The sequence below is a fragment of the Pseudopodoces humilis genome, chromosome 10 (genome assembly GCF_049639895.1).
Source record: "Pseudopodoces humilis isolate 2021_Gansu_Grassland_sample_001 chromosome 10, ASM4963989v1, whole genome shotgun sequence".
Lineage (NCBI taxonomy): Eukaryota > Metazoa > Chordata > Aves > Passeriformes > Paridae > Pseudopodoces > Pseudopodoces humilis.
The window spans coordinates 30,388,232-30,406,172 of NC_142209.1; the positions used below are offsets into that span (position 1 = coordinate 30,388,232).

At 41.4% G+C, this 17,941-nt stretch overlaps 1 protein-coding gene across 1 annotated transcript in view; it reads left to right on the forward strand.

Moving 5' to 3' along the window:
- Positions 1–8,042: 8,042 nt before the first annotated feature.
- LEPR (leptin receptor) overlaps positions 8,043–17,941 on the forward strand; it is a 28,867-nt gene continuing 18,968 nt past the window's right edge. The window contains exons 1-4 of the mRNA XM_005521232.2: positions 8,043–8,162; positions 12,012–12,065; positions 14,162–14,455; positions 15,407–15,524. Coding sequence (XP_005521289.2) covers positions 12,026–12,065; positions 14,162–14,455; positions 15,407–15,524 — 452 coding nt within the window. The 5' untranslated portion in view covers positions 8,043–8,162; positions 12,012–12,025. The remainder of the gene's footprint in view (positions 8,163–12,011; positions 12,066–14,161; positions 14,456–15,406; positions 15,525–17,941) is intronic.

The following is a 17,941-nucleotide window of genomic DNA, read 5'->3' on the forward strand; positions in this document are numbered from 1 at the left end:
ATTCACCAGCTTGGCCTTGTTTTCCTAGGAGCACAACTCGGTGTCACCCTGCCTGGCCAGGTTTTTATCACCAAATAAATGATTACAGGGAGACATTCCAATGTTTTAAACAGCTCCAGGATGATAAAACCATTTCCCAAATAAAAAAAATCCCAAAAGAAAACTGTTTCATTTCAACAGATTAAGAAAAGCAGAATATTTCTCCTGCATACAGAAAGAAAATTTATCTTTTAAATCAGATTATACAAACTAATATAACTTAGCCAGTTCAGAGTATGCTGGCTTTTCTTTCCATTCCTTTAAAGATTGCATTCCTAATAAATATTTTGCTGCTTAATTAAAATTTACAGCAGAAAATAAATCAGTTTTCATGGATCTCTTAATAGCAGCCAGTCATTAGAAACAATTTCCAAATGTGCAGCCTTTGTCTGGGAGTCTCAGAAGTGAGAAATGTGGAAAGTTAATTAGGATTCAGCCAATATCCTCAATTAAGATTGGGATTATTTGCCTCCCTTTGGACACCTGAAGATCATCACAGGTTTCTCTGTTTCTCTGCTCTTTTACAGGGGTTGGTTTGTCATATTTGGAAGGTTTTTCATGTCAGAAGGATTTTTGTGAAATAGAAACCCCTCATTACTAATTTTTGAAAATAAATGTGCTTGTTTTACTGTGTGATGTTTTGAGATGGTTTCTCAAGCTTTGTGGGCTGTGAGGTATTTTTAAAATGTGGCCTTTGATTTGGTGTGAAAAATTGCCCAATTAACTTAATTTTAGTCTCATTTTCTTGTTGATGCAGTGACGCCTCTGACAAGTGATGGAAGTGACAGTGAGTGACAGCACTGCTCCCTTTTCCTTTAGTGTTGGGAAGAATTAAAACAGAAATAAAGTCAGTTTGGGAGGATCATTTCCAAATAGATCCCAAACTTTTGGATTCTTTGCAGAATTTTAAGTAAATCAAAGGGCAAAACCAATTTTCTGCCACCTGTTTGTCTGACATTGAAGTGTTTTTATTGCCCACAGCCCTTCAGTTTTGTGTGAGGTGCTCCAAGTTCCTGCAATAATTGTATTTTCTGCTCTGTAATGGGCAGGCAATGAGGTAAACTCATTTTGAGGGTCAGTCAATGCCTGATTTCCTGTAGCACTTTTAGTAATCTGATTAAATTGATAGTTGCTAACTTTTAAATGGCAGTAATAGGTCATTCCTTAGGGCTGTATTTTTATTTGGATACTGAGTGTGGCAGCAGGATTTGGGCTGGTTTGGTCCCATTTAAACCTCACAACTCCTGCCCTAATATGAAGCCTTTTGAAATTAATGTTATTATTCAAGTTTAATAGTCAATTTTATCTCTTATTAAGCCATGTAGAAAGAAGTGGGAGTGGTGATGTGGAGGGAAAGAGCTGATGTTGAACTGGGATGATTCAGGGGTGCTTGGATATCCAGATCCAGGATGGAATAACTCTACATTAAATAAATGTGACCTTTGTGAAGGGAAAACCTGTCTGCACTGAATAATCCAATCAGGTTTGTGTTTGACAGCCTTCAAGGGGAGACCTTTTGCCACAAATTCCTGATCAATAAGGGAGAGTTTGGAGATGCAGAGCGTCTCTAAAGGTCCAAAAATAACATTTTAAATGGCACAGGGCCTGGGATGTGAGTGAAGACTGGAGTGTGTTTGAAACTCTGCTCTTTCCTGGTGTGGAAGGGCTGGAATTCCCGTCTGATTTCCTTGGAATTCTGCTTTTTGGGGAGATCCTTGCCAAGTGTGGGAGAGCTGATCCCTGATCTGCTCATTCCCAGCTCCTGCAGCCCCAGCAGTGCCTCGGCCTCTCCCTCCTCCTGCAGGAGCACCTGGAAAAGGTTCCTGGGACTGTCGGAGGGAACATTCCCAGGTGGAATTCCTGGGGGAAAGGCATACAGAGCACCCCTCTCCATCTGCCAGGTGCTTCCAGCCTGCTCCAGAAGCACCAAAATCTGGGAATGGCTGTCCCAGGCAGTGCTGCTCCCATTTATCTGCCAAAAAACTGGGAATGGCTGTCCCAGGCAGTTCTGTTCCCATTTTTCTGCCACATAAAGAGGGAATAACTTCAGAATCCAGCATCCAATTGTTCCCACCATCCCATAAATCTGAGGGCACAGCATCCCTGCCAGTCCCTCGCACAGATTTTACCCCTTTTTGGTGGGACTCTGTGTCCTTGACCCTTTCCCTGCTGCCAGAATTCCAGGATCATCCCTTCACTCACACTTCCTCTGTGCCAGCACTATCTGGACACATCATTCCCACCCCAGAAGGATCCATCTGCTTCTTGTTCTTGACTCTTCCCATATCTTCCCTTCCTAGCCCAGTTTTTCCTGTTTTCCCACCACACACTCAAGATCGCTGTATTTTTTCCCCTCATGCAATTCCTTTTCAGCTGTTATTATCTAGAAAATAAACAGAAAATCAACATCATCCGGCCATTCCACACTCCAACTAAAGAAGGATTAAATGCTGCCAGATTTTGGACACTGAAACCCAAATTTTCCAAGGATTTACCCCAAAATTAGTGCCCAAACCTGTGCTTAGTAGAAGCTACAAACCAGACACTATTCCAGCACTTTCCCTTGCTGTTTAGGTGAAATAATCTGATTTTTAAGAATAATGCAGCTGAAAAGAGCCACAAAAGATGTGTGAGTTTGTCTCTTATTTAGGAATGTTTTTTTTCTCTTTTGGGATGAAAGATGTGTGAGGTTGTCTCTTATTTAGGAATGTTTTTTTTCTGTTTTGGGATGCTGGGACAAGGTGGGGGAGGATCCTTGTACCCATTTTCGAACTTCCTCTGCTCTAATGAAAATATGGTGGCATTTTAAAAAAACCTTTAAGGCTCCTTCCATCCCTTCCATGATTTTCATTTATTGTGGGTGTGAGTAGGTGGGGTTTCTATTTCATGTTGGATGGAACTCTTCACTGAGATATAAACATTTAAGTAAAATCTTCTCTCCATAGCCAAAACCACAAAAAGCGGCCTCAATTTGGATTAAACCACCCATTTGATTTTTTTTTCCTGAGTCTGTGACTATCACAAACTGAATTTTTGACAGATTGAGAAACATTTGAATTGATAAAAAGCCTAGAATTTAATTTTTTTTTTAAATGAATGCATTTATTCAAAATACCTTCTCATTTTCTGCAGCATTTCTCTCTCCGTGCTGTAAATTCCTGGCCTCTGTGTGAGATCCCACTTGAGAACCCAGATTGGTGCCAGCTTTTCTGAAGTGCTGCTGGAAATAGATTCCCACCACCACCCCCTGAGGGAAAAAGTCGTGGTGTTTGCTTTCTCCTTGCTGAGCTGGAGCTGAGTGTGTCATCCTGGCAGGGATTGTGGGGATAACAGACCAAACAGTGCTTTGGAATCTAAAGTAAATCCCTTTTTTTTCATGGTTATGGCATCAGCAAAGCTGCCTTTCCATGGGCAGCAGCGTTTGGATTGTCCCACACTCCCATCCATGCGCATTTTCACTAAAATCTGATTTCAAATGATGCACATTAGGAAGAAAAATAGAAGGAAAAATGAAGTCGAGCTGTTGGAGAGGTGTCTGAAGGCTCTAAGTTCCCTTCACCTTTCCCCTTCCCCTCTTTATTTTCCAGCTGCTAATTCCTGTTAAGGACATGCACAGCTAAAAAGTCTTTTTTAGGGAAATTGAGAGCCCTGGGTGGTTTCATTTCCTCATCCAAAGAGGGTCATGTGCTGTGTAAATATTCTGGTGCTGTTGAGTGAAAGCAGAGTTGGACCAGGAAAACCTCCTGGAGGAGCAGAAAAGCAAAATTTGTCTTCTTTGTTGGAATTGTAGAGTCCTGGAATGGTTTGGCTTGGAAAGGACCTTAAAGCTCATCTTATTCCCATGGCAGGGATATCTCCCACTATCCCAGGCTGCTCCAAGAGTCCAACCTGGCCTTGGATAATTGCAGGGATCCTGCATGGATTTCCCCACGCTGCAGTTTCCTTTTTATGCAATCCTTGTTCTCCCTGGCACCAGGAGTGTGTTCCCACACACAGGGCTTAGTCACTGCAAAGCCAACCACCTCAAATCCATCCTCATTTTCAAGCTGAGACAGAAAATACTCCGAAAAAAGGAAGTTATTTATTAGAAAACAGGTTTACCATGTAAAATATCGGCGTGAAGCACAAAGGTGAGCAGAGCAGATTGGTTTCCTGTACCTCAAAGGCAGCATGAGCACAACCTCTGATGTAAATGTTACTATAGTAACAGTGGTTTTATTTAAAAGCCCATTAAACAGACATATCAAACACATCCAGCCTGTCAAAATGAAAGTTAAACTGCACAGCCTGCTGCTTCAAGGACCACTTTTCTTTTTTGCCAAACTTGTATATTTTGCTGCAATTTCCCCCTTGTATGCACTCAGGATCTTTTTCTTGCCAAATGATGCTGTGGCACTTGGGAAATAAGCTGCACTAATGGTGACAGCACTAATTAACCTGGGACCTCTCGTGCAGCCACGTGAAAGCTTCAAAAGGGATGGAAATTCCTTCTGGGGAATTTGCTGTAGATCATTCCCTTTTGCCTCCCTTAAAAACTTATTCCTCACTTAGCTTAACTATTAAAAAATAAAGAATATATGATGAAATAATACCCATTCATCCTTCCACTGGTTCAGCTGACCTTCCCTTGGGAAGCCAATGGTGCCACTTGGTTTTCCACCCTTTTTTCCCTCTCCCCTGCCCATGAGCAGCTGCTGTGGCTCTGCCCCTCCTGGCCTGGTGTCAGTTCTGCCTCTCAAACCATGCTTTGATTCTAAAACAATCACAGATTTGCAGAAATGAGGAGTCCTATCTTGTGAATATCAAGGGTTTTATGGGTTTTGTGCTCATATTTTTCATTTTGGAAATGAAAAAATACCCTGTGTCTGCTGCAGTGTAAACTCCTGCTGTTCTTTACCTAAACACGAGTAGTTTGGGCAAGGGATGGAGGGACAGGAAGGAATGGCTTCACATGGAAAGAAAATAGGTTTGGATTGGATAATGTGAAGGAACTCCAGGCTGTGAGCATGGGGAGGCTGTGGAATAGAATTTCCAGGGAAGCTGTGGCTGCCTCTGGATCCCTGGAAGTGTCCAAGGCCAGGTTGGAGCACTGTGAGACAGTGGAAGGTGTCGCTGCCCATGGTGGTACTGGATGGGATTTAAGATCCCTTCTACCCCAAAGCCAGCCTGGCAGCTCTGATCCTCCTTGGATAATCTACATGGATGTAAAACCAGGCAGGAGATTATTGACTCACGAAAAAAGTGAGCAGGGGATTAGGAATTTTTATTTGTAAGAGATCAGGGAATTATTATCATCTGCCACACAGAGGCTCTGTGACTGTATCCAGCATAATTGGTGGAAGGAATTGCTTTGATGTCACATTTTTAAAATAAATAAACCCTAAAGGCTGAAGTTTTGCTCTGTTGGAGAAGTTCTGTGCTTCTTGCTCACACTTAGATTCAAAACATGTACATAGGTCACTGAAATCTTCTCATGTGCTTCGCAAAACCACCTGGGGCTTTGTATTTTGTGATATTTTGTTGTTTTTCAACACAAAACTTGTTGAAAGGCTTCTGGCCCCTTGTTATTTTTATAATGCTTTGAGGGAGAAAATCTGAGGTGAAACATGGAGGCTGAGAGGAAAAAAAAACCACATTTCCTTGTTTGTATTTCTAATAAAAGCCTCTCCAAAAGTTCTAATTCCACAAAAGTGGGAGGCCCTGAGCAGAGGGGATGCTGTGCTGAGGCTAGAGAACATGCTGGATCCTGCATTTCCATATCCTAGTGAATAAAGCACGGAGAAACATTAAAATCTTGGAGTCAAAATGGCAAAATAGAAACTGTGTGAGGTAATTCAGGCATGCAGAGAAACAACAGAACAGCAATGAAAATATTTGAGCAACAAGATGTCAATAAAGTAATAGAACCCTAGAATAATTTAAGCTGGAAAAGCCCTCCAAGGTCAGCGAGTCCTGATCCCCACCTTGTCCCCAGCCCAGAGCACCCAGTGCCACCTCCAGCAATTCCTTGTGCACCTGCAGGGATGGGCACTCCAAACATCCCTGGGCAGTTCCAGTGCCTGAGCTCCCTTTCCATGGAGAAATTCCTGCTGATGTCCAACCTGAGCCTCCTGTCTGGTCCTTTCCCTGTTCCCTGATTCCCACCTGGTTCTCCAATCCTGTCAGGGATCAGCCTTGGGAGGCCTCCAGGGAAGCTGATCTATAAAGAAAGAATAAACTGGAATTGAAGTTTACACAAAGGATGATCAGTATGAAACATGTAACACACGTCAAAGAACTCTGAAAGGAGGAATTACCTGTCTTCTGGCTTCCTCAAGAAGATTAAGCTCAAGGAAGTTTTAGCTGAGGTATTAGGTGGGGAGAAAAAAACCTTCAAAAATAAATAAATATGCATTAGTGGAGGCTTTGTAGGGGATTTCTTTTTCCTGGTTGGCTGAGCAGCAGTGGCACATGGGGAAGTGAAAGAAAACTCTTGTCAAATGTTTGTCTCAAGATATTCTAAATAAAGGGATTTTCTAGTGGCAGCTTTTGACAGCTTTTGCTTATGCTGTGAAAGTCTGGGATACGAAAGCTTCGGAGGCTTCCTAACCTCAGACACAAGCTGTATTTAGTCAGATTTCCCAAACTGCCATATTAGAATCAGGAAATGTGTTGAAAATAGAATTTATCAACTAAGAGAGGGTTATTTCAATAAAGAGTGAAATTGGCTGATGCTGCTTTGAGGAAATGGATTGTGAATTACAGAAAGTCAATAAATAAATTAAGGCAAATGAGTGGGTTTGCTCATGGGAGAAGTGTTTACATCACCCAAAAGATAGTTCCAGTCTGGTTACTCTTCCAGGAGAAGAGTTTGCAATAAGCAAACGAAAATATTTGTCTTCATACCTCATTGAAGCAGAGATAGTGGGTTTGCATTTCTTTTAAAATAGTATTGCTGAAAAGAAAAAACATTGTATAAAACCCTCAGTTTTAGGCCTGACTGGGACTTTCTAGTTCACTGGTTCAAAATTTTTGCTGCCTTTTACAAAAGGATGAGCGCAAGCAAAATTAAAGGGCTCAGTCCTTGCTTGAAATTCCTTGAAATAATTTTTGGGTGTTGTTTTTTTAATTGCAAGTTCCCATTAAATACGTGGTATTGCTTTACAACTGACAACTCCTCAAATGCTGAAGTGCAAAAGGGTCAAAAATGTGATTTCGTCCATTACTTGTGGAGTAAAAGGTAATTTTTATCAATTGCTCTTAAATTAGAGCCAGCAGATACTGGATATCTGCATTATAGCACAACCAGGTCATGAGATATTTGAATTAATTAACGTCATTAAGAGGCACCAGGCAGGTTGGATGAGCCTTGGACAACCTGATCCAGTGCAAAGTGTCAAGGGTGGAATGAGATGGGCTTTAACTCTTCCAAGGTTCTTCCTCCTGCTGTGTCTGTAGGAATTTTAGTTTCCTGTTTTCTTATTATCCTTCCTGCTCCTGGTCACCATCGGTGTTTTTATGCCAAAGAGGAGATCCCAAATCCCCCCGGCTGTCCCCTCCTGCCAGGGACTTGTGCAGAGCCAGAAATTCCCCCTGAGCCTCCTTTGCTCCAGGCTGAGCTTTCCCAGCTCCCTCAGGGATTCTCCAGCCCTTTCCCGGCTCCCTCAGGGATTCTCCAGCCCCTTCCCAGCTCCCTCAGGGATTCTCCAGCCCCTTCCCAGCTCCCTCAGGGATTCTCCAGCCCCTTCCCAGCTCCCTCAGGGATTCTCCGACCCCTTCCCAGCTCCCTCAGCCTCTCCTGGAGCTCCGAACCCTTCCCAGCTTGTTCCCCGCTATCCCGTGTGAGGGGCCGGGGCGGGCGGAGCGCTGGGCCGGGGCGGGGCGGTGGAAGGGTCGGAGCTGAGGGGAACCGGGGGAAGCTGAGGGGAACCGGGCTGGGGGCGGAGGGATCGGAGCTGAAGGGAGCCGGGGAAAGCTGAGGGGAGCCGGGCTGAGGGCTCGGAGCTGAGGGGAGCCGGGCTGAGGGCTCGGAGCTGAGGGGAGCCGGGCTGAAGGAAGCGCCCGTCCGGGGTTCGCCATCGGAGCAACACCGTGGCAGCGTCTCTTCAGCCGCCAGTCGGAGCCCCGAGAGGAAGGAGAAGCAGGTTGGTTAATTTACTTTTTATCCGCTTTTTTTCCCCCCTCTCTAATTTCCTGAACCATCTCCTTGAACTCAGCTCGCAGCCGGTCCCACATCCCGCTCACAGATCTGGGAGGTTTCACTATACTCGAACCAGCCCTTTGTCTCCTTTATATTCCCTGAGATTCAGTGTCAGAAGCAAAAAGAAAAATAAATGTCGGTGGCTGTGGGATGTGAGTCCCTGATGCTGCGGGATCTGTGATAGAAGAGAACTTCGGAAAGTTAATGAGTGGTGCAGGATTTATAAATGAGTTTCTAATGAGCGCACAGAGAGCCCTTAACTTCTAAGTGTGCTTATAACGTGGATACAAGCTTTAAGTGTCAAGGAATCCCAGGAGCTCAGCACGTAAGGAAGAACAGACCCACTGCATGAATGAGAAGTGGTTTCACTACAAACAAGAGAAATCCCACGATCTGGAGAAACTCTGTAGAGTTCGGGACCTTTTGCTGTCGAGTCTTGGGGGAGAGGCTCCACCAGCAGGTTTAGAGTTGGATTTGTAGCTGTGCTTCAGCCCAACTTGGGTTGACTTTATTAAACCTTTAATTTTGGCAAAATTATTCAGTGTGGGTCATAATAATTTCTATTTTGTGTGTACCACTTAGTTAGAACTCTTTATTAAGAATGATTTTCAATATATGGGAAAGGAAATTCTGTGCTCAGAGCAACAGGACTGGAAAGCCCTTGGCGCCCTTAAAGAACAGGTCAGAAGATGCTGTATAATAGGCATTATTACTAAAAGATTTTTATGCTTTCTAGAGATTTTTAATATTTAAAACCAGCTATAGTGCAGTGCTTGCAAAAGTCTGGGGTGGTTTATATGGTTTTCCATGCTCAGTGCAGGTGGTGGGTCCTGCTCATTTCAGGTTGTGCTCAACCTGTTTTCCATGCTGATAAGCCAGGGAATTCTGTGATTTCTCACCTGTCCTGTAAACAAAAATAATCTTATTTCTTCATTTAATTATTCTCCTCCTTGCCTGTCAAATCAGTTGTGTTTTGGTTTTAATCCCAACTCTTCTTGCTGAGCTATTCTGTGATTGTGTGGTTGATGTGGAGAGGAATATAGTATTTAGCTAAGAATACAGAAAATTTCTTGTACACAGCAGCAGCAAAATCAGTGGTTCCAGGGTAATTTGAGATACATTTGTTCAAAAGGACCCCAATTCCTTTCTTTTGTATGGACACTCCCCCAGCCACAAATAAACCAATTTGTCCTGGCTGTGTTAATTTATTCTCTCCCGAACAGAGCTTACAAGTTTTAATAGTTCTCTTTATTTAACTTCCTGTTCTCTGTAAATGTTCCTGTAAAACTTATGTTCTTTCTTACTATGGAGTAAGGAATCCTGGCAAGTTCACCGTTCTCGCTGGAAAAAATTTTGGAGAATCCCATCTGTTCCAGCTGTGCATTTATCCTGCCCTGGGATTTATCTGTAGATGGCTCTTTTTAGCCAATTCTGCCAAGTTTACACAAGGAAGGCTGAACTTTGAACAGAAAAGGGGCTGATTCTGTGGCCATGCAGCTTACAGGGCTTTTTGGTCATGTACAGCACGGGGTTTGGTCAGGAACGTTGTTGGAGCCGGGACTGGAAAAACACCTCTGTAAAACCAGCATAGGTTGATGTGACGGGAGGTTCCAAGCTGGGCTGAGAAGTGGTTTTGCCTTCTGCTCTAAATATCAAATTAGTGCTGACATCAGAATCTCTGATTGCTCTGTCTGGCCATTTCTTTGTCAGAATCACAAAATCATTAAGGTTGGAAAAGCCCTCCAAGACCATCAAGTCCAACCTTGTCCCCAGGCCAGAGCACTGAGTGCCAACTCCAGGAGTTCCTTGGACACTTCCAGGAATGGGAATTCCAAACTTCCCTTCCAATCCTGACCACCCTTTCCATGGAGAAATTCTCCCTTAATTATTTTTCACTTCCATCAGGAAGTTCAAAAGCCTTTATCTTCACTAAACTGTGTATAAATTATAATTTTTCTTCTGTATTCTGGAGCTCTGTGGTTGTTTTCTTCTCAGTGTAAATGGGTATTTCATGGGGGAAACTCTAACACCCAGGGCCCGTGGATAACCTTATAAATTCTGGACATGGATTTCCAGTTTTCTTGGAAGTGAGCTCCGATAGTTTCCTGCTGGGAAGTGGTTGAAGGATGGACAGGGAATTTTTATTTACTATATAATATAATATAATATAATATAATATAATATAATATAATATAATATAATATAATATAATATAATATAATATAATACAATACAATACAATACAATATAATATAATATAATATAATATAATATAATATAATATAATATAATATAATATATTTTATTTTATATTTTTATTTTATATTTTATGCACCTGTGAAAGAGGAACATGGACTGTTTCTCACTAAACCATTTAATAGTGTGAATAATGCACATTTATGTTAAATAAACTCTTTTAAAAGGTACTTTTTACTTCTGAAATTAGGGGGAAATCTAACTCATTTCAATTATTTGGAAATAATTCCTGCCTGTATCTTTGTGAAAATGACCTGATAGCTCCATAATTCCTCTGGCCCTCATGGCTCTTTAATAGGAATAAATGAATAAATTTAAATAAATTTAAATAAATAAATAAATAAATGTGATAAATAATGTTTGTAATAGAATATATAAATGAGAAAATATAAAATATAAAAATTCAAATTATATAATATAATAAAATATATAATAGAATAAATATAAATAAATATAATATAAAATAGATCGATCTAAATAAATATATAAATAAAATATATAATAAAAATATATAAAAAATAAACTTTAAAAAAAATAAATTAAACTAAATAAACTAATGGAAAAGGAACAGGTACCACCCACCAGCTGAGAGCCAAATTATCCCCTGAAACAGGGGCTGGGAAAATCTGAGATTCCCTCTGTAATTGCTGAAAATGGAGCTGAAAAGTAGCCAGTGGATGGGGAGAAAAGTGGATGGGATTGACTGATCCTGCAGAGCATGGTGCTGGAGAAATTCAGCTCCAGCTGAATGTGTGGGAGAGCAGGCAGGGAGACAAGGATCTGGGAATTGTCACTTCCCTGGGCAGCTGGCTGCTGCTTCAGGTGGATATGGAATATGTAAAGAAATGTATTTTCCAGGACATGCAGCCCCAAACTGCAAGGCCATTACATAACCTTGGCACTGCCTCTTTTGGCTCCTGGGATGTTCTCAAGGAAACTGTCCTCAGAAATATTTCAGGAATATTCAGAATATTTCAGAAACCCTTTGGAGGGATTCACTAAGTGGAATTTCTCACCCTGGCATTTGCTGCCTGACTTGAGCTGTGAGTTTTACTCAGCACTCAGTTCTTGACTACAACAGCAGCCAAACTCTCCTCTGTGGAGCTTTAAGCACAAAAATATATTTATGTTTTAGCAGAATTTATGTAACTATTGGATGAAAACAGAAAAGAACAAAGTATGTGAAATGAAGGAACAATAATGAAACATTGCCATAAAGTTTAGTGAAGTCTTCACTGTTGAAATGGGTGAGTACCTCTGTGTATGCAGCACTTGGAAAATTCTGATTTTTTTTCTGGCCTGTTCTTCCCTTCCTGGTGAGGAGAGAAGTGCTTCTCCCCATCCCAGAGTGTTGGACTGAGATGATTTTTAAGTTCCTTTCCAAACCATTCTGGTTTTCCATGATCCTGCTTACAAAGGTGTGAGCATCAAATGAACTGAAATGCACCAAAATGAAATAATAGACTGATAATTATAATTATCATTATATGATAATTATATGATTATAATCATCATTAATTTTCTGTGTGTTTTTCAGGTCAGTTCTACCAGATGTGCTGGCAAATCATCCCAACCATGTTTGTGCTGATGGGTAAGTCACTAAAAAATATCTCAAAAACCAGTTTGGGATAGGGCTAGGGTTAGGGAACTTTTCAGCTCAGGAAACATCAGTAAAAATAAATATATTGAGTCAGAACACATCCAAAGAAATGCCCTGGACAGATTTGATGAAATTAAAATGTGTGGGGAGTTTGTTTTGCTGCCCTAAAGTGGAAGGAAAATTCCTGTGCTCCTGGAGGATGCTGCCATTCCTGCTCCCTTTGGCACATGGCCAGAGGGTGCTCAGCTCTCTCCAAATGCTGCATTCATAAACTGGGAAATGCCTCTGACAATATTGGCATCTGCTCTGCAAGGACAGCTGGTATTTGCCTTTCTTTTTTACATTTTTTTTAATTAAAATAAGGACTGTTTAAAGGGTTTCGATGATGGCGCTTAGGGAGAAAGCAAACCCTGTAATCCAGTGGAGTTATTTGGAAAACTGGTGTTATCTTTACAAGATATGAATCAAAAAGATGAATAAATCATTAGATTTAGGTACCTCTTACATACATAAACACCTTTTTATCTTGCTTTATATGTACTTTTATCCACTTGCTAGCGAATATTGCATTGTTGAAATTATTTTGAAGCCTTTTGTGATCTGAACATATTGAGTGGCTTTAACTGGAAAACCTGGATGCTCCAGGGAGGCTTCCTGGGATTTCTGAGCAGTTTGTCACCATCTGAAGGCCCTGCTCACCCAGCCACGCTGCTGCTGTGGGGACAGAACTGTGAGTCAAGCCTTCCTCTGGGTCATTAAACATTTTTTCCATTCCTGAAGAAAGGAGCTGAGCACATTTTTTAACTTTATGAGATTTAATTAATCCCTCGAGATGATCTGTGAGACACGAGGTGGGTGTTCCTTGACAAAGAGATGAGCTGGGGACAGTGCTGGCTCTCTGTCCCGCTCTGTGCCACCTTTTTTGTCCCTTTTTTCATCGTGGCTTGTGGCCTGAGAGTTTGTTTGCTCCACTGCTCCTGCTGGAGGCCTGATGAAGCTGGGATTTACAGAGGCACAAACTCTGCTTAGTGGAAGAGCAGAACCATGCAGGAGTCTGGCACCACAAAATCTCTGTGGAGAGAAAGCAAAACCCTCTGCACCGTAACACTCTGCATCTTCTGTTTTCAACAGCTGTTTTTACAGCTCTCATTTCATACTTTGGTATTATTTAACTCATGCTCTGTGCTAGAGAATGATGAATTTCTACTAATCAAACAGCGCCAGAGATATTCTGGGATTTCTTAGTTTGGCTGTTGCAAGGCATGGAGCATCAATTAATTTCTATTTAATGAACTGCTTAAAATTTCTGCCCTTCCTGAGCAAAATGCAAAGTGCACCAATGCCCCTGTGCCTTGCTACAAGTAGAGTTTTAATCTTTAAATTCAGAATGTTTTACAGGAAGATGTTTCCTGCTCATCCTTCTCTAAACCGTTGTGAGCACGATTCAAGCTATGACATCAACAAACGTGCTCAGAGTGGTTTTATTTGGAGTCTGATGGGAATAAAAAAGATCATTTTCCCGCCTCTCACTTCCCAGATAATGCCCTGGGGTGGTGCAGTTGCACCCACAGTAATATTGGCCTTTTTTATTTAAGAGTTACAGTGGGACTGTGTTTTATATTTACAGCAGGATGATATTTTTATTGAAATGGAGCTGTTTTAAAAGAGCTGGAGGGGATCTGTTCCAGCATTGCATGGGAAGATGAGACTCACAGGCAGTTTAGAATTCACTTCTGTTTAGGATTCACTGTAGTTTTGGTTATTAAAAACAAATTTATCCCCAAGAGATGCTTCACCTACAATCTTGGCCTTGACTTTTTTCAAGAGTTTGAGAAAACAGAAGTTTATGTGCAGTGAGGTTGGGGTAAAGGGCTGGAATCTGTCACTTGTGACACCATTCAGAGAGGATGTTTTTAGTAATTTTTTACCTAGGGGGATGTTTTCATTAATTTTGTCTTTACCCCTGGAAACAACCTGATTTATACCTAAAGAATACACTTCTGTACCACATCAACCACTCCCTTTTAATTGTTTAAAAATATGAACTTTTCCTTTTATTTCCAGTACTTTTCCCTTTATATTTGCAGATTTCCTTCAGATGACAGCTGCCCATTGCATGGTCCATCCAGTTCCTCCCAGGAATTTCACACTGCCCTGTGTGCTGCTGAATGAGACCTTTTTGAACCCTTTCTCAGCTGGGAGCTGGTCTGGTTTGAGGAGACAACTTGGAGCATCCAAAATCAAGCCTTTAATGAATGAAGAAAATTTCCTGTGTTGCCTTTGGAGTGCCAGCAACATTGATTGTTCTTTGTACAAAGCAAGCATGCAGGCAAGGAAGTTTATTCCTTCAGAAATAAATCTCTCTGCTCCTCAGCAAATAGGTGGGTTTAGCACTCAAGGGAACAAGGAGTTAATTCTTGCAAAAATATTTGGGGTTTTTTTGTAGTTTGGGAGGAGAGGGGTGGGTTGGATTAATGGGGATTCACTTTTATCCTGGGCAGGCAACACAGTGTGGCAAAATCCTTCCTCAGAGAGGTAAAATCCTTCCTCAGAGAGTTAAAATCCATCCTCATGGTGGCAAAATCCTTCCTCAGGGTGGCAAAATCCTTCCTCAGAATGTAGAAGATGGAGGAATTGTACAGCACAGTTTTAAAAGGGAAAAAAGGTTGTCTGTCTTTCCAGGGGGATTGTGAATAAAATATGGAGCACTGCATAAGAGAACATAAACCCAGATCTTCAAAGGAGTTTAGACACTGTGAGGAATATTTTAAATATTTTTGGTGGATATGGGCTTTAAACTCCCATCAGCAGGCAGGGGAGATGGAGAGCAAATGGCATCATTTCTACATGAATTATGAGGCTTTAAATTATAAATATGCAGTAAATATCTGTACATGGGTTAGGATTTTTTTTCCCAAGGTTTTTTTCCTCCTCCTGTCTCTGAGGAACACGGAGCTGGCATCCTGCTGCCAGGAATCTCATTGACTCAGGAGGTGGAATTTGATTTCACAAATCCCCAGCTCAGGCTGTGCCACTTCCCAGGACACAGCAACCACCATCAGCTTCATTTTTCTTCACCCTGCAGCCTTGTCCCTAAACCCAGGTAAAAAATATTCCTTCTTTAATCATAACAGTGCAGAACCACATGGATTTGGAGCCTTGGAAGTGTTGAAGGTGCCCAACTCAGATTATTCATAAATATTTTCCCATTTGTGGTGCAGACTCTCTTTCAGGAATATCTGTTCCTCCTCTCTTTGTGAGTGAGTTCTGTCCAGATATTTTATTTTGTTTTAATGCAGTTCAGAAATGTGTGATCCCTTTCTTTTGTCCAGATTGGAGCTGGAACATGGAATGCTGGATTAGAGGCAAGCTGGACCTGTTGGTTTGTAACCTGCAACTTTTGAAGCTGGACCTGAGAGCTGACCTGAAGGTGAATCTTTTATACTCTGGGTAAGTACAGGCCCTGTTAAATTTGTCTGGGAAACTGAAAGCATTTCCTAAAACATCAACATTCCAGCTTCCAGCATGGTGGGAGCTTCAGCTTTGCAGATTTTACTTTGTCCTGTCTCAAAGTAATCCTGGATAATGTGGAAAGTTTATGGCTTTTTGAATGAAAAATGGCTGGAATGGAGAATCCCCCTTCTCTGTCCTTTCCATGTTTCTTAAAATACTCTAATGAAATCAGCATTGACTTCTTAAAGTATCTTTGTTGTTAGAATTTCTTAATTTTAAATCCTGGTCCTGCTTTTTATTTGTTTTTGACCATAATATTGTCTCTCTTGAGGTAGCTGTGGTGCTTAACGTGTGATACAATGGCAAAGGCTGCTCTCATCTCGTCACTGTGGTGAATATTCCCTGGAATGCTGAGAGATGGAATCATCCTGCCTGTGAGATGGGCAGATCTTGCATTCATTGGTTATAAAAAGATCTGTTTGATTCCATAAAACCACCCTGGGCTTTTTTCTGGATTATTGATAGAGTTGAAGGATTGGTATAAACAGCCAGATTTCATTTCCTTATGAAACAGGATCAGCTGAAATAGTTGAATGAGCTGAATTTATAGAGGAGGACTTCCTGAACAGCCAGACATCATTTGGCACAAATCATCCCTGTAATCAGAGTAGAAACCAAGTGTATTATTTAGGAATAAATATGGTCGTTTAGCTGACACAATATTGGAATCCCATTTTGGTGAGGTGGGTTCCCATTTCCAGTGTTCCTCATGACTCTGATTCCTGAAATACCATTCCATGGGTGTTTGTGGGGGAAGCAGCTCTGGCTTTGCTCTGCTCCATCCAGGCTCAGCTGCACAGGAAAAGCTTTGCCAGTGATCCCAGGGCAGAAATCTCAATATTGAAATTTTTGGGGATGCCACCAGATTGGGTGAAGAGGTTTCCTCATGTTAGGAAGAGAATTCAGTGAGTGCCATTCAATTCAGGAGAGCAGGCCCTGTGGACTCACCAGAGTCTCTATTTGATTCCTCTCTGCTGCAAAGATGAGAAACAAAGCAGAACCTTGGAGAAGTCATTTCCCTCCCCACATTCCATATTAATATTTCCCTTCTAGGGTCCCTGTGATCTGGGGGAGCAGCAAGCACAAGCATTTCAGCCTTTGGGAAGGTGACAGCTTTCTCTGTTGGCTCTCTGATACCTTAACATTTTATTCCTGAGCCAAAATACCTTGAAAACATTCCCAGTTTTAAAAATATGCATTCCTGGCATGTGTTTCTCCCTGGGAGTCTGGAGATCCAGCCAGGATTCTCACATCAGGGCAATGCACAAAAATAATGATACAGGAGAATCTACAACAGAAAAGCTTGGGTCTCTCACAGATTTTTTTATTTTTTTTCAGCATTAGAGAAGTCTCCTCTTATTTACCACATCCACAGTTTTCCTGCTTGGAAATATCAGGAATGGGAATGTTCTGCCCATGGCAGTGCTCAGTTTGAGAGGCTCAGGTGAGGGAGAGGATGCAGCTTTGAAAAGATTATTCCAAAAGAATAGAAGAGAAAAGGTTATTCCAAAGCTTCATTAGACAAGTTGGGTTAATTGTCTACCAAACATCTTTCCAGCTGTCTGATCCCAGGAATGCTGTAAAATCCATGGTGAATTCCATGAGCTGGAATCTTCAGCCTCAGGGATCCCCTTGGAGAGTGCTCCCAGTTCAATTTTGAGCACTGATTATCATTTTTTGAGTTATTTGAAGTACCTGGGAAGCTCTTCTCCAGTTCTGGGACTAAATTCCCAAGTTTTTAAAGGATAAATCATGCAATTTGCCTCAAGTGCATCAGTTGTGCATCGAGCCTCTCCAGCCAGAGCAAATCAACCTCTCATTAGAGGTTCATTAGAGGCAGATCTGCTGCAGTTTAATGGGGCAGCTTCTTCAAACAGGGATTTTTCTAGAGCTACCCTTGATCAAAAACATTGGAAAATATTTATGGAAAAATCCCAGACAGCTTTGCTCTATGCATTCCAAATAAAGGCAGTGCTTGGAAAGGATATATAATATATATATATATAAAGGATATATAATGTGGCAGCAGAGTTACAGGGGTGACCCTATTTCACAACCACCTGGTTGGGATTAACCTTTCCTGAAAATTCAGGTAATTCTTCCTAAAATAGATGTTACTTTTTTTTTTTTTTTCTTTTGAATTGCAAGAACAGGATTGAAATTCAGCCAGGACATTTTGCAGCATCTCATTGAAAGGCTCCAAGTTCCCCATGGGGCCACAGATGAATTTAGCAGGAGAAGCATCACCTTATGAAAGGGGTGGAATATAAATATAAAACATTTAGGACATCCTAAATGTTTTTTTTTTCCTGAGGTTTTCCAAGGTGTTGGGTAAAAGAACTCTCTGTGACAGG